The sequence below is a fragment of the Trachypithecus francoisi genome, unplaced genomic scaffold, assembly GCF_009764315.1.
Source record: "Trachypithecus francoisi isolate TF-2019V2 unplaced genomic scaffold, Tfra_2.0 Lachesis_group6, whole genome shotgun sequence".
Lineage (NCBI taxonomy): Eukaryota > Metazoa > Chordata > Mammalia > Primates > Cercopithecidae > Trachypithecus > Trachypithecus francoisi.
Genome location: NW_022681471.1, coordinates 26,424,668 through 26,438,696, shown reverse-complemented (window position 1 = coordinate 26,438,696; position 14,029 = coordinate 26,424,668). Strand labels below are relative to the sequence as shown.

Sequence of the window (14,029 nt, the reverse complement as noted above, 5' to 3'; positions counted from 1 at the left end):
CTATGAAAATAATTTAAAATGTGCATATTTGATCTAGAAATTCACCTCTCAGTATTTATCTTTTTTACTCTTGTACTTTATTTATTTTATCTTTTAATATATTTTTTTATTTCAATAGCTTCTGGGGCTCAAGTGGTTTTTGGTTACATGGATGAACTGTATATTGGCGAAGTCAGAGATTTCAGTGCACCCATCACCTGAGTAGTAGTGTACACTGAAACTGATATGTAGTTTTTTATTCCTTATCCCCCTCCTTCCCTCTCCCCTTCTGAGTCTCCAATGTCCATTATACCACTCTGTATGCCTTTGCATAACATAGCTTAGCTCCACTTATAAGTAAGAACATACTGTATTTGGTTTTTTATTCCTGAGTTACTTCACTTAGAATAATGGTCTCAAGCTCCATCCAAGTTGCTGCAAAATACATTATTTCATTCTTTTTTTATGGCTGAGTAGTATTCCATGGTGTATATATACATTTTCTTTATCCACTTATTGGTTGATGGGTACTGAGGTCGGTTCCATATCTTTGCCATTGTAAATTGTGCTGTGATGAACATACACATACAGGTGTCTTTTTGATATAATGACTTCTTTTCCTTTGGGCAAATAGTAGTTCACCTCGCAGTATTTATCTTATAGAAAGTGTCACACATGTGGAGCAGCATATAAGGATATTCATAATAGTGATGGTTATAATAGTAAAAATAATTAGAAAAAAGATTAAATGTCTATCAGTGGGGAAGTGGAAGAATCGCTGAATAAACTGTAGTTTATCCACATTTTAAGATATTAAGCAACAGTTTTTAAAAACTGCTATACCTGTACCTCTCACATTCACTTTCATTGGTATTATCATTCTCATTTTAAGGAAAACTAATTAAAGCTCAGAGATGCTAAGTAACTTTGTAAGAATATAATCATTAGGTGGTAGAGCTAGGACATGAACCCAAGTCGTGCAACCCCACAGCCTAGTACACTAATGTGTCTCAAAGTACAGCCTTGGGAGTCTGGAGGTGAGACTTCTTTTAGAAAACACAATGAGGAGCTTGGCAAGTTCTCTCCCCCAAAAGTATTGATAAAACTGGCCAAAATTTAAAAAGAACCATTTTAAGACTCTGGAAATTGTCCAAAGGTATACAGCAAATTGAGAAGTATTTATTCTATTTTTAATTTCTTTAGTAACCTTCATACTGTTTCCCATAATTGCTACACCAATCTACATTCCCACCAACAATGTACAAAAGTTCCTTTTTCTCCACACCCTTGCCAACACCTGTTATCTCTTGTCTTTTTGATAATAGGTATTCTAATGGGTGTCAGGTGGTAGTTTTGATTTGTATTTCTCTTATAATTAGTGATGTTGAGCATCTTATCATATAGGTGTTAGTCATTTGTATGTCTTCTTTGGGGAAATGTCTATTCAGATTCATTGACCATTTTTTAATTGGGTTATGTGTTCTGTTGCTATTGAGTTGTATGAATTCTTTATAAATTTTTGGATATTAATCCCTTATCACAAATACAGTTTGCAAATATTTTTTCCTAATCCCCAGGATATCTTTTCATTTTTTGATTGTTTTCCTTTGCTGTGCATAAGCTGGTTAGTTTGATGTTGTCTCATTTATTTATTTTGGTTTTTGTAGCCTAAGCAGTTGGTGTGATATCCAAAAAAATAATTGCCAAGGCCAATGTCAAGGAGCTTTACAACATGTTTTCTTCTAGGAGTTTTATGGTTTCAGGTCTTATTCTTGTTTAAGTCTTTATCCATTTTGAGCTGATTTGTGTGTAGGATGATAAAGGTCCAATTTCATTCTTTTGCCTTCTGAGTATATGCCCAAAGGAAATGAAAGTACTACCTCATAAAGATACCTGCACTTCCATGTTCATTGCAGCATTATTCATGAAAGCCAAGATATGGAAACAACCTAAATGTCTATTGATGGATGAATGTAAAAAAAACTGTGGTATATAGACAATGGAATATCATTCAGCTTTTTAAAAAGGAGATCTTGCCATTTGTCATAATATGGATGAACCTGGAGGACATTATGCTAAGTGAAATAAACCAGATACAGAAAAAAAAATTTGCATGATCTCATTTGTATCTGGAATCTTAAAAAAAAGTCAATTAAATATATAGAGAGAATAAAACAATGGTTACCAGGGCCAAGGGTAGGGGCATGGGTGAGGAAATGGGAGATGTATGGCTAAGGACAGAAAGTAGCAGATATGTAGAATGAACAGATCTAGATGTCTGTTACACAACAACATGAAGACTATAGTTTATAATAGTGCATTGTGTTTTGGATTTTTGCTAAATGAGTCATTTGTAGCTGTTTTTGTCACAAAAAATGGGTAACTATGTGAGATGATTGATATGTTAATTGCTTCATTATAGTAACAGTTTTACTATCTATATGTATCTCATAATATCATGTCATATATTTTAAACATACACAATGCAATTTCTTTTAAAAAGGAAGTATTTATTTTCAAAAAAACTACTGAACCTTGGGTAAAAATAGTGGGAATCTGTGGTGTATTTTAGCATGGGGTGCTCCCACTCCTATTCCTCCACCCCTAGCTCCAATCAGCAGTAGTTCCATGAAAGTGGGCTAAACCAAGAAAACCGGCAGCTTTGCTGTCAAAGATGACTAATGTGATTTGGAGCAGAGCATGCATAAAACCCCTATGCACCTGGGTGTTATCAAAAACAATTACGGAAGCCATACTGGTTGGAGCAAGCAACAGACCCGAAGAACAGCCAGAAATCTAACCAGGCTATATAGGGAGTGAGAAAGCTATAATAGGCCTTGAAAAGCTCCCACACATCCCTAGTATTTGGAAGGTTGCATATGCATGCACTGCTGTATGCACACTGAAGAAAGACTGGAAATGGCCCTAGTTATTTACATGTCTCTGGATGAAAATGAGGGTTTTTGTAGGAGACATGAGAATGACAGAAAGTAAAAACCAGGACAAACTTCTTGGGTTAGTCTGTTTGCATCATTATAGAGAAGTATCTGGGGCTAGGTAAGTTGTAAAGAAAAGAGGTTTATTTGGCTCATGGTTCTGCAGGCTGTACAGAAAGCATAGTGCTGGCATCTGCTTCTGGTGAGGGCCTCAGGAAGCTCATAATCATGGCAGAAGGTGAAGGGGAGCTAGCATGACACATAGTGAGAGAGGGAGCGAGAAAGAGGGAAGAAGTACCAGGCTCTTTTAAACAATTGGATCTTGTCTGAACTCATTACTGAGGGGCAGGCACCAAGCCATTCATGAGGGATTTGCCCTCATGACCCAAATAACTCCCATCAGGCCCCATTTCCAACATTGGAGATCACATTTCAACATGAGATTTGGAGGAGACAAACATCCAAACCATATTACTTGTAAATAGCTCAAACTTTGAGTGTATGCCTCAAACAACACACAGATCCTCTGGCAAAGAATGGAAGCCTTATTAGATTAAGTTTTTTAAGCATAACTTCTGATCAATAGTTGGCTGGCCTCTAAACTATATCAGGAATTCTCAACCTGATGCTTCAAGTAGGCCTATGGACATCTGGGCCAGATAGTCTTTTTGTCACCAGGTGGCAGCAGCGTCTTCCTCTCCAGTTGTGACAACAAAAAATGTCTCCAGACAATGCCAAAGGTCCCCTGGGGGGCAAAATAGACCCAATTGAGAGCCACTGGGCTATGGTGATCCCAGTGCAATGCTTAGGAAACCACAGTTAAAAATAAAAATAAGATGTAAAAATAAAACCTGAGCAGAGACATCAGTGGCTACACACTGCAGGGGACAAAGACTCCACAGAATTACCACAGACAACAAACAAATACACAAAACAAACAAATACACAAAATACAAACAAATACACAAAAATATGCAACAATTACTCTGGGGACGTCAGAACTCAGTTTCCACAAAATGTTATCTAAAATGTTCCAGATTTTCAACAACAAGAAAAGATCATGAGATATGTATAGAAACAGAAGGGTTACCTACACACAGAAAAAAACCCTCTGAGAATATTACAGAAAATCCTATTGCCTAAGTCAAACATGCAGATAGAAGGCAACTTATCTTCTGCAGAAAATGTCTTTCCCTTCTAATAGTCTTGAGCTTTACAGGAGAGAAGCAGAATGGACTATTGGGGCGTCACCTCCATGTACCTATATTATTTCCTCATTATAAGCCAACACTTGTCTGTGATGGCAGGTATGCCCTTATACAAGTGCTTTCAAAGTATACCCCAACTGGATGCTTGAAAATCCATAGCTACTGAACTTAACTGAAAGACTGTCTGATACAACTGATACTCTGAAATTTGGTGGTGCCCAACAGTTGGAGTTCTTGTCCTAGGGTGTGTGGAATAATATGCAAAATGTGTGTGTGTGTGTGTGTGTAGAATTTCTCTAGGGTCTATAACCTAAAAACATTGAGAACCCTTTCCTTACAGTGACAAAAGTGAGTACCACTAACCCTTATTCAGTTTGGTCATTGCAGTGAGATGATGCACAGTTCAACAAACTATAGCTTGTGGGTCAAATATAGTGTGTGACCTATTTTGTTTGGCTTGCAAGATAAAAAATGGATTTTACACTTTAAAAGTGTAATAAAACAAAAACAAAACAAAGAAAATCACTGTAATGGTTAACTCTATGTGTCAATTTGACTGGACCATGGGTTGCCCAGATAAGGGGCTAAACGTTAATTCTGGGTGTATCTGTGTGAGAGTGTTTCCTGAAGAAATTAGCTTTTAAATCAATAAACTGAGTAGAGTACATTGCCTTCTGCAATGCGGGGATAATTCTGTCTGCCTGCTTGAGCTGGGATATTGGTCTTTTCCTGTTCTTGGACTGAAATTTACATCATCAACCTTCCATTTTAGGCCTTTGAACTTGGACTAGAACTTAGATTGGTTCTCCTGGTTCTTTTTTTAAAAATATTTTTATTATACTTTAAGTTCTAGGGTACATGTGCACAACGTGCAGGTTTGTTACATCTGTATACATGTGCCATGTTGTTTCTCTGGAGAATACTGACTAATATAGATATTGGTACTGAGAAGTAGGGTACTGCTGTAACAAATACCTAAAATTGTGGAAGTAGCTTTGGAAATGAGTAATGGGGGAGACGCTGTAAGAGTTTTGAGGTACATGCTAGAAAAAAGCCTAGATTACTGTGAAGGGATTGCTAATGGTATTTCTGGTAAGAGGTCAGAAAAAAAAGAGGACAGCTGGAGAGAAAGCCTCCATGTTCCTAGAGAATATAAATAATTGTAAACAGAATGCTGGTAGAAATATGAATGGTAAAGGCCATTCTCATGAGGTCTCAGATGGAAAAGAGGAACATGCTACTGGACAATGGAAAAAAAAGTGACACTTTTTATAAAGTGGCAAAAAACTTAGCTGCAAAGTGACAACAGAGCAGTTGGTTCCTTCTGACTGCTTATAGTAAAATGTGAGAAGAGATAAATGAATTGAAGAAGGAACTGTTAAACAAAAAAGAACGAGGACTTAAGAGATTTAGAAAACTCTCAGTTTATCCATATTGCAAAGAATGAGAAAGTATGTTTGAAAGGGAATACTAAGGGTGTGGCTGATCCACATTTGATAAGGAGATAAGTGTGTGCATGAACCATGGTCCTAGTCAGCCATCTCAACAGAAGCCATAAACAGAGATGGGATTATACCAGCAGAAAAACTGCCAGCTGGGACCAAAAAGAACAGAGAAAATGGGACAAAATTGAGAGAGTTGTGCATATGCTATTTATTCCTCAAGAAAAGGGAAGAGTGAGGCTAAAGGCAATTTAGAGATCATCAGGGCGCCATTCCCACCACAGGCCCAAGGGGCAGGGCTAGTTCTTCCTCAGTTTCAAAAGGCGCAGTCACCTCAAAGAGTCTCAAGGGCAGGGCTGCTGCTAAATTTTGGGCTTAGCTGGGACCCATCACTTTTTCCTTCCTTCTCATTTCTCCCCCGTCCCTGCCCTTTTTTTTTTTTTTTGAGACAGAGTCTCGCTCTGTCGCCTAGGCTAGAGTGCAGTGGTATGATCTCAGTTTACTGCAGCCTCCGCCTCCTGGGTTCAAGTGATTCTCCTGCCTCCACCTCCCTGGTAGCTAGGACTACAGGTGTCCACCACCACGCCCAGCTAATTTTTGTATTTTTAGTAGAAACGAGGTTTTGCTGTGTTGGTCAGGCTGGTCTTGAGCTCCTGACCTCAAGTGATCCGCCTGCCTCAGCCATCCAAAGTGCTGGTATTACAGACATGAGCCACCTGGCACCCGGCCTTATTTCTCTCTTTTTGGAATGGGAATGTCTCTATTGTGCCTGTCCCACCATCCTATTTTGGAAGCACATACTTATCTGGTTTCACAGGAGAAGAAATTTTGCCTCAGGATAAATTGTACCTCAAGTCTCACCCATATCTAATTTAGATGAGATTTAGTTGAGACTTTGGAATTTTCATCTTTAGAGTGGATGCTGGAATGAGTTAAGACTTGGGGTTGTTGGGATGGAATGTATGTATTTTATGTGAGAAGAATATGAATTTGGGGAATCTAGGGGTGGAATGTAATAGACTGAATTGAGTCTCCCCTAAGTCCATATGTTAAAGCTCTAATCCCCAATGTGATGGTATCTGGAGATGGAGACTTTAGGAGATAATTAGGCCATGAGGGTAGATTCCTAATGATGGTATTAGTGCTCTTATAACAAGGGACAAGATGGAGCCCTTTATCTCTCCACCATGTGAAGATACAGCAAGAAGGCAGAAGGCAGCCATCTGGAAGCCAGGAAGAGAGTCCTCACCAGAACTTGACTATGCTGGTGCCCTGATGTTGGATTTCATAGCCTCCAGAACTGTGAGAAATAAATGTCTGTTGTTTAAGCCACCTAGGCTATGGTATTTTATTAAAGCAGCCTGAGCCAACTAAGACAACCATGGGACAGAGATTGTACATGGCCCCAGAAAAGCCTAAAATATTTACTATCTGGCTGTGTTAGTCAGTTCAGGCTGCTATAACAAAATTACAATAGACTGGGTAGCTTAAACAACAGATATTTATTTCTCACTGTCTGGAAGCTGGGAATTCTAAGATGAGGGTTCCGGGCCATTTGGTTCCTGGTGAGGGCCTTCTTCTCAGTTCGCAGATGGCTACCTTGTTGCTATATCCTCAAATGATAGAGAGAAAATGTGCTCTCTCTTATAATGGCACTAATTCCATCATGAGGACTCCACCCTAATAACCTAATTAGCTCCCAAAGGTTCCATCTTCAAGTACCATCACATTGGGAATTAGGGCTTCAACATATAAATTTGTAGAAAACACATTCAGTCCATAGCACCGGTCCTTTACAGATAAAAGTCTGCTGACCTCTGAGAAATCTGTAGCAGAAACTCTTTTGTTCATCCTCTCCTCCACTTCTAGTGAGTTGGCAAGAGTAGCTAATACTACCACCTTAATAGCATTTGAAACCTAACTAACACCTGTCTCCATTTAAGCACCCTACATCAGTCAAAATACTCTTTCCAATGAAATTTAGCTTAGAATCTCTTAAGTAGTTCCCCATTACAATAGGGTAAAGACCAATCTCCTCAAGATTGCCTACAAGGGTCTGTCTGCACAATGTGGCCCCAGCTAACCTCTGTAGCCTCTTTTATCAACCCTTCTTTGCACTTGACATAGCAGTCCATGTAGGCCAATATGACATATTCTCCATAGCCCAACTCTTGTACATATAGTTCCCTCTAACTGAAACATTCTTATTCATTGCCTCACCCCTCTTCCCCTGCCTAGTTCATATTCAATACTCATGACTTAGCTTAGTAGTTGTGCCCTGCAGGCAGTCATTCATAACTCTCCAGGTTGGATTAAGTACCTTTCCTCTTTGTTCTTACAGCACCCTATGCATTGCCTAAAAGAATTTCTCATGTTGTCTTATGCTTGTTTATCATTGCCACAAGACTGTGAGTATCTTGAGGATAGGGAATGTGTCTTCTTCATCTCTGCATGCTTTGCACTTAGGACAATGTCTGAATCCTGGTAGGTATACATTAAATGTTTATTGAATAAATCAATGGTAAATCAAGCAGTGGTGCAGCTGCCTTACTGGTAACTCCAATACAGGCCACATATCTACAAATGATCTTCTCCTGCTCTACTAGATACCTAGTAATCCTGACTATATGCTATATTCCATTTTCAGGTTAAGAGTTGCTAGTTATCTAAGCAGTATAGTAGTGGAATAAACTACTGTGTGGCTAGACTTGCCTTTTAGTAGGCTTCAATATATCCCTTCATTTTAGTTAAGTTGGTATGCTTACTGTCCTTTTGCTGACTGGAGTCCATTCTTGCCTTTTCACTTGTAATTTTTCTCCTTGAAATCACAGGAGAAATTAATTAAAGGACCATCTGATTAAATGACTACCTTCTCCTTCAAAATATAGCTAAAAATTCATTTATTCAAGGCAGCTTCTTTGAATAATCTATTTCCTCTTTGAAATTAAATATTTGGTAGGTATCAACTCAATTTACATTTGTGTCTGGCATAAGCTACTTATGCTTCTCATATTTATTTACTTATTTTATTCGTTTCAGGGACTCTACATCTTACACTAAGAAAGGGAATCTTCCATCTTTGGTTCTCTAACAGTTCTCAGCTCAGTTAATAAAATTAACACTCAGCAAATGCTTATTAATTAGATCTTATCAAAATTTTAATACAGAAAAGAAACTTGAAACTCACCTTGATTCATCTTTTTTATAACCCACATTTAATCAATCACCAAGGTCTGTTGATTCCACTTCCTAAATCTTTCTGAAATACATATAACCTCTCCATTTACACTCCTTTCTCCTGACACATTCAGGTATTCATCATCTATAGACAGTGGGATTCTATAAAAGGATTTAAAAAATCAAGGTAGTAAAATCAGATTGTAGTTTAGAAAGAGCACTCTAGTTTCAGGATGGATAATGGATCATCAGGAGAGCAAGACAAGGCTGCAGTAATCCTGTTAAGATAGTTACCTCCTTGCTTCTCAATGTTGTTTTTGGACCACTTTTTCTACCTCCTTCCTCTAAAACCCAAGCTTCTTTGAAGATCATGCTTTCTTAATTATTCTAATCAAATACCTCTTGAGTCACTGTCCATTTTTAATGAAGACCAGTTTACTGTTGTCCACTTTACCCTTTCCCTGTCATCCTTGGCAACTTCATCATCATTAATGACAGTACTCCCAACATTTTCATTTAAAACATTCCATACTCTAGCCACCCCTTATTACCATTCCAGTTCAATTATTCTGGCACTCCTCACTACAATAATCCTTCCACCCCATAAAGAGCTCCAATCCATTGACCCTAAGCTCCTTTTCACTCTGTCATCTTGTTTCCTTTAATGTCCTCACTTCCCTCCTTACAGAGCCCATATTCCATGGTCCATCATTTTAATCAATTCCTTGCAAACAGTCTTAACTTTCTTGTCCCCTCTCTCTGTGCCATACTTCCCTGACAAAGCCCCAACCATGATAAACTCAAATTCCTACTTCCCATGCAGCCAAGCAGCTCAACATTGCTGGAGAAAAATTTTTCTTTTATGTTTTATTTTTTTAATTGACGAATAATGTGTGTTGTTATCTTGTAAACATGATGTTTTAAGTATATATACATTTTGGAATGGCTAAATCTAACCAATTAATAAATGGAACACTTCACATAGTTATTATTTTTGTGGTGCTAATATGTAACGTCAACTCTGTTTTTTTTTTTTTAATTATACTTTAAGTTCTAGGGTACATATGCACAACGTGCAGATTTGTTACATATGTATACTTGTGCCATGTTGGTGTGCTGCACCCAAGAATACAGTATCATCATTAACTATAGTCATTTTGCAATAAGATAGATCTCTTGAAATTTATTCCTCCTACCTAACTCTAATTATGTATCCTCTGACCAACATGTCTCCATCTTCCCTCCCCGTAATCACCCTAGCTTCTGATAACCACCATTCTACTCACTTCTATGAGATCAAATTTTTTAGATTCCACGTATGAGTGAGATAATGCAGTATTTGTCTTCCTGTGCCTGGCTTATTTCCTTTAACATAAATTCCTCCAGGCTCATTCATGTTGCTGTAAATGACAGGATTTGATTCTTTTTATGGCTGAGTAGTATTACATTGTGTATGTATACTTCACTTTCTTCATCCATTCATCCATTGATGGACACTTATGATGGAGAAAATTTTAAAAACTGCACTATCTAGTATCATTTTAAACTCATCATGAAAAATCTCAAATTAGTACTCAATACAGCCAAACAATTCTTGCATAATTTCCTAGTAAAATCACTCACTCTCTAAGAAGACTGTGTCATACCATCTCCCCTATCCTCAAACACCAACACCTCCTCACCCTTCACACTTTCAACTGACGACCTTGCTTCTTCCTTCAAAGAAAATGTAGAAGCCGTAAGAGAATCTTCACAAACTGATGCCCCATATCCAATCACTTACCTGCATCTGTGCCCATATATCCCACCTTTCTTTCTGTTACAATCGTTGAAATAATTTGTGTATATATTCAAGGTCAGTACTACCATTTATGAACTAGATTCTATCTCTTCTTTCCTACTCAGGGACTATGCTCCTGAAGCAGTTCTATTCCTCTCTTTTGCATCACCAAATTTTCCTTCCCTATTGGATCATCCTCATTTAGCAAACATGTAATATCTCCCATATTAAAATAATATTCCAGGAGTGCCATCAGCAAGATGGTGAATAGAAAACAAAAGACCCTCCTTCCCCCATGGATTGAATAACAATTTATGGAACAATTGCCTTTATGACAAATTCAGAAATGAGTTAAAAGTTGCTGCACTCCAAGCAAGTGCAAAGTCAACCTCACCAAAACCCAGTAGGAAAATTCATGGCATTTCTTCATCAAGACACTTCTCCCAGCTTGGTACATTGTAACTGAGAGGAAACCCCTACCTCCTGACTTACCCTAGTGGGGAAAAGAAGCTGAATGTCCAACATTCTAACTTTTCAGGGTGTTATCTAAAAGACTGGCTTCCGTCTTGCCTGAATCTAAGAACTGACAGCAATGGGATGCCAGTTTGGGGGCTTGCTGAGAACAAAAGTGATCTATGTGGCTTGGCTTGGCACCAGAGTCTGTAGACCATAGACAGACATTATGTGGAGCTCCAATACCCTAGTTTACTATAGAAACAGAGAGATGGCAGTATCAAGGGGAACTCCTGAATAGAAACTGATAAATCTCTTCAATTAGATGTCCAATGTCCTCCTTGTATGCAACCAGACCCCAAAGACCGAGAAAGGGAGCTGAGCTTTCAAATGTTAGTCTCAACAAGATATAATAAGACATATGAAGAAACAAAGAAATATGGACTATTCAAAGGAATAATTTAAACCTCCAGAAAGCACCCCTAAAGACATATATAAATTACTAGACAAAAACTCAAAATAAGCATCACCAGAATAATTGAAGAATTAAAAAAGAACACAGATAGGCAACTAAACAAAATTAGGAAACCAACATATAAATGAAATGAGAATATCAACAAATAAATAAAACTATAAAAATGAATCAAACAGAAATTCTGGAACTGAAGTGTCTAATAATTGAATTGGAGAAATTCACTGGAGGGATTCAATAGCAGAATTGACCAGGCAGAAAAAAGAATTAGTAAACTCAATGATAGGACTTTGAAATTATTGAGAAAGAGAAGAAAAAAAAAAGAATGAAGAAAAATGAGGAGAACCTAAGGATTTATGGGGCACCAACAAGCAGAACAACATAGGCATGATGGAAATCACAAAAGGAGAAAAGAGAAATGAGTAGAGAGCTTATTTGAAGAAATGATGGCTGAAAACTCTCCAAATTTGATGAGAGAAAAGGACACACAAATTCAATAAACAACTCCAGTTGGAATAAATCTAAAGAGACCTACACTGAGACCCATCAAAATCAAACTGTCAAAAGTCACACAGACAGAATCTTGAAAGTGGCAGGAAAAAATGACTCATCACATACAAGGGAGCTTCTATTAAACTATCAGCTGGTTTCTTAGCAAAACCTTGCAGGCTAGAAAGGAGTGAAATAATACATTCAATTACTGAAGAACAAAACCTGCCCACGAAGAACATTATATTTTATAAAACTGTCCTTCTAAAATGAAGGAGAGATTAAGACTTCCCAGATAACAAAAGGAGAGGAAGTTGATCGCCACTCAATCTGCCCCACAAGAAATGCGGAAGGGATCCTTCAACCTGAAGAAAAAGGATGATAAATAGCAACACAAAACCATATGAAAATATAAACCTTCTGGTAAAGGTTTATTGTGTAGTATTGTAATATAAGTATAAATAAATCACTTTTAAATATGGTATAAATTTTAAACACAAAAGTAACAAATAATTATAGATCTATGTTAATGGATGCACACTATAAGGAAGATGCCCACCCTCAATATTACTATTGTTGAAGTACTGGGATTCCTAGCTAGAAAAATTAGACAAGAAAGAGAAGTAACAGAAATCTAAACTGGAAAAGATGAAGTAAAATTGTCTCTATTCACAGATGACATGATCTTATATGTCGAAAACCCTAAAGATTCCATATGCAATGAAAAGTATTATAACTAATAAATAAAGTCAGAAAATTTGCAGGATTTCCAAAAGTAATACATAAAATCCATTGCATTTCTATATATTAATGGTGACCAATCTAAGAAGAAAAATTAAGAAAAAAATTCCATTTATTTATTTTATTTTATATTATACTTTAAGTTCTGGGATACATGTGCAGAACATGCAGGTTTGTTACATAGGTATACATGTGCCATGGTGGTTTGCTAAACCCATCAACCCGTCATCTACATTAGGTATTTCTCCTAATGCTATCCCTCCCCTAGACTCCACTCCCTGACAGGCCCTGGTGTGTGATATTACCCTCCCTGTGTCCATGTGTCCTCATTGTTCAACTCCCACTTATGAGTGGGAACATGCGGTGTTTCGTTTTCTATTCTTGTGTTAGTTTGCTGAGAATGATGATCTCCAGCATCATCCATGTCCCTGCAAAGGACATGAACTCATCCTTTTTTATGGCTGCATAGTATTCCATGGTGTATGTGTGCCACATTTTATTTATCCAGTCTATTATTCATTGGCATTTGGGTTGTATCCAAGTCTTTGCTATTGTGAACAGTGCTGCAATAAACATAAGTGTGCATGTATCTTTATAGTAGAATGATTTATAATCCTCTGGGTATATACCCAGTAATGGGATTGCTGGGTCAAATGGTATTTCTAGTTCTAGATTCTTGAGGAATCGCCACACTGTCTTCCATAATGGTTGAACTAATTTACACTCCCACGAACAGTGTAAAAGCATTACTATTTCTCCACATCCTCTCCAGCATCTGTTGTTTCCTGACTTCTTAATGATTGACATTCTAATTGGTGTGAGATGATATCTCATTATGATTTTGATTTGCATTTCTCTGATGACCAGTGACGATGAGCTTTTTTCATATGTTTGTTGCCTGCATAAATGTCTTCTTTTGAGAAGTGTCTGTTCATATCCTTTGCCCACTTTTTGATGGGGTTGTTTGTTTTGTTTTCATGTAAATTTGTTTAAGTTCTTTGTAGATTCTGAATATTAGCCCTTTGTCAGATGGATAGATTGCAAAAATTTTCTCCCATTCTGTAGGTTGCCTGTTCACTCTGATGGTAGTTTCTTTTGCTGTGGAGAAGCTATTTAGTTTAATCAGATCCCGTTTCTCTATTTTGGCTTTTGTTGCCATTGCTTTTGGTGTTTTAGTCATGAAGTGTTTGCTCATGCCTATGTCCTGAATGGTATTGCCTAGGTTTTCTTCTAGGGTTTTTATGGTTTTAGGTCTTATGTTTAAGTCTTTAATCTATCTTGAGTTAATTTTTGTATAAGGTGTAAGGAAGGGATCCAGTTTCAGCTTTCTGCATATGGCATCAAAAAGGATG

At 37.5% G+C, this 14,029-nt stretch overlaps 1 protein-coding gene across 6 annotated transcripts in view; it reads right to left on the bottom strand.

Annotated features, from left to right (window-relative positions):
- TMLHE (trimethyllysine hydroxylase, epsilon) overlaps positions 1 to 14,029 on the bottom strand; it is an 88,487-nt gene that overhangs the window by 31,426 nt on the left and 43,032 nt on the right. Inside the window, exons 1-2 of one of the 6 annotated variants that reach the window (XM_033200834.1) lie at positions 8,147 to 8,151; positions 4,480 to 4,481 (exon numbers count right to left, since the gene is read on the bottom strand). The exons of 4 other annotated variants lie outside the window; for them this stretch is intronic. Coding sequence is in view for 1 of the 2 variants with exons in the window: in XM_033200833.1 (XP_033056724.1) it covers positions 8,753 to 8,780 (28 nt within the window). In the remaining variant the exon portion in view is untranslated. Of the gene's footprint in view, positions 1 to 4,479; positions 4,482 to 8,146; positions 8,152 to 8,752; positions 8,905 to 14,029 lie in introns of those variants that run through there. One more of the 6 variants, XM_033200833.1, reaches the window with a different exon arrangement.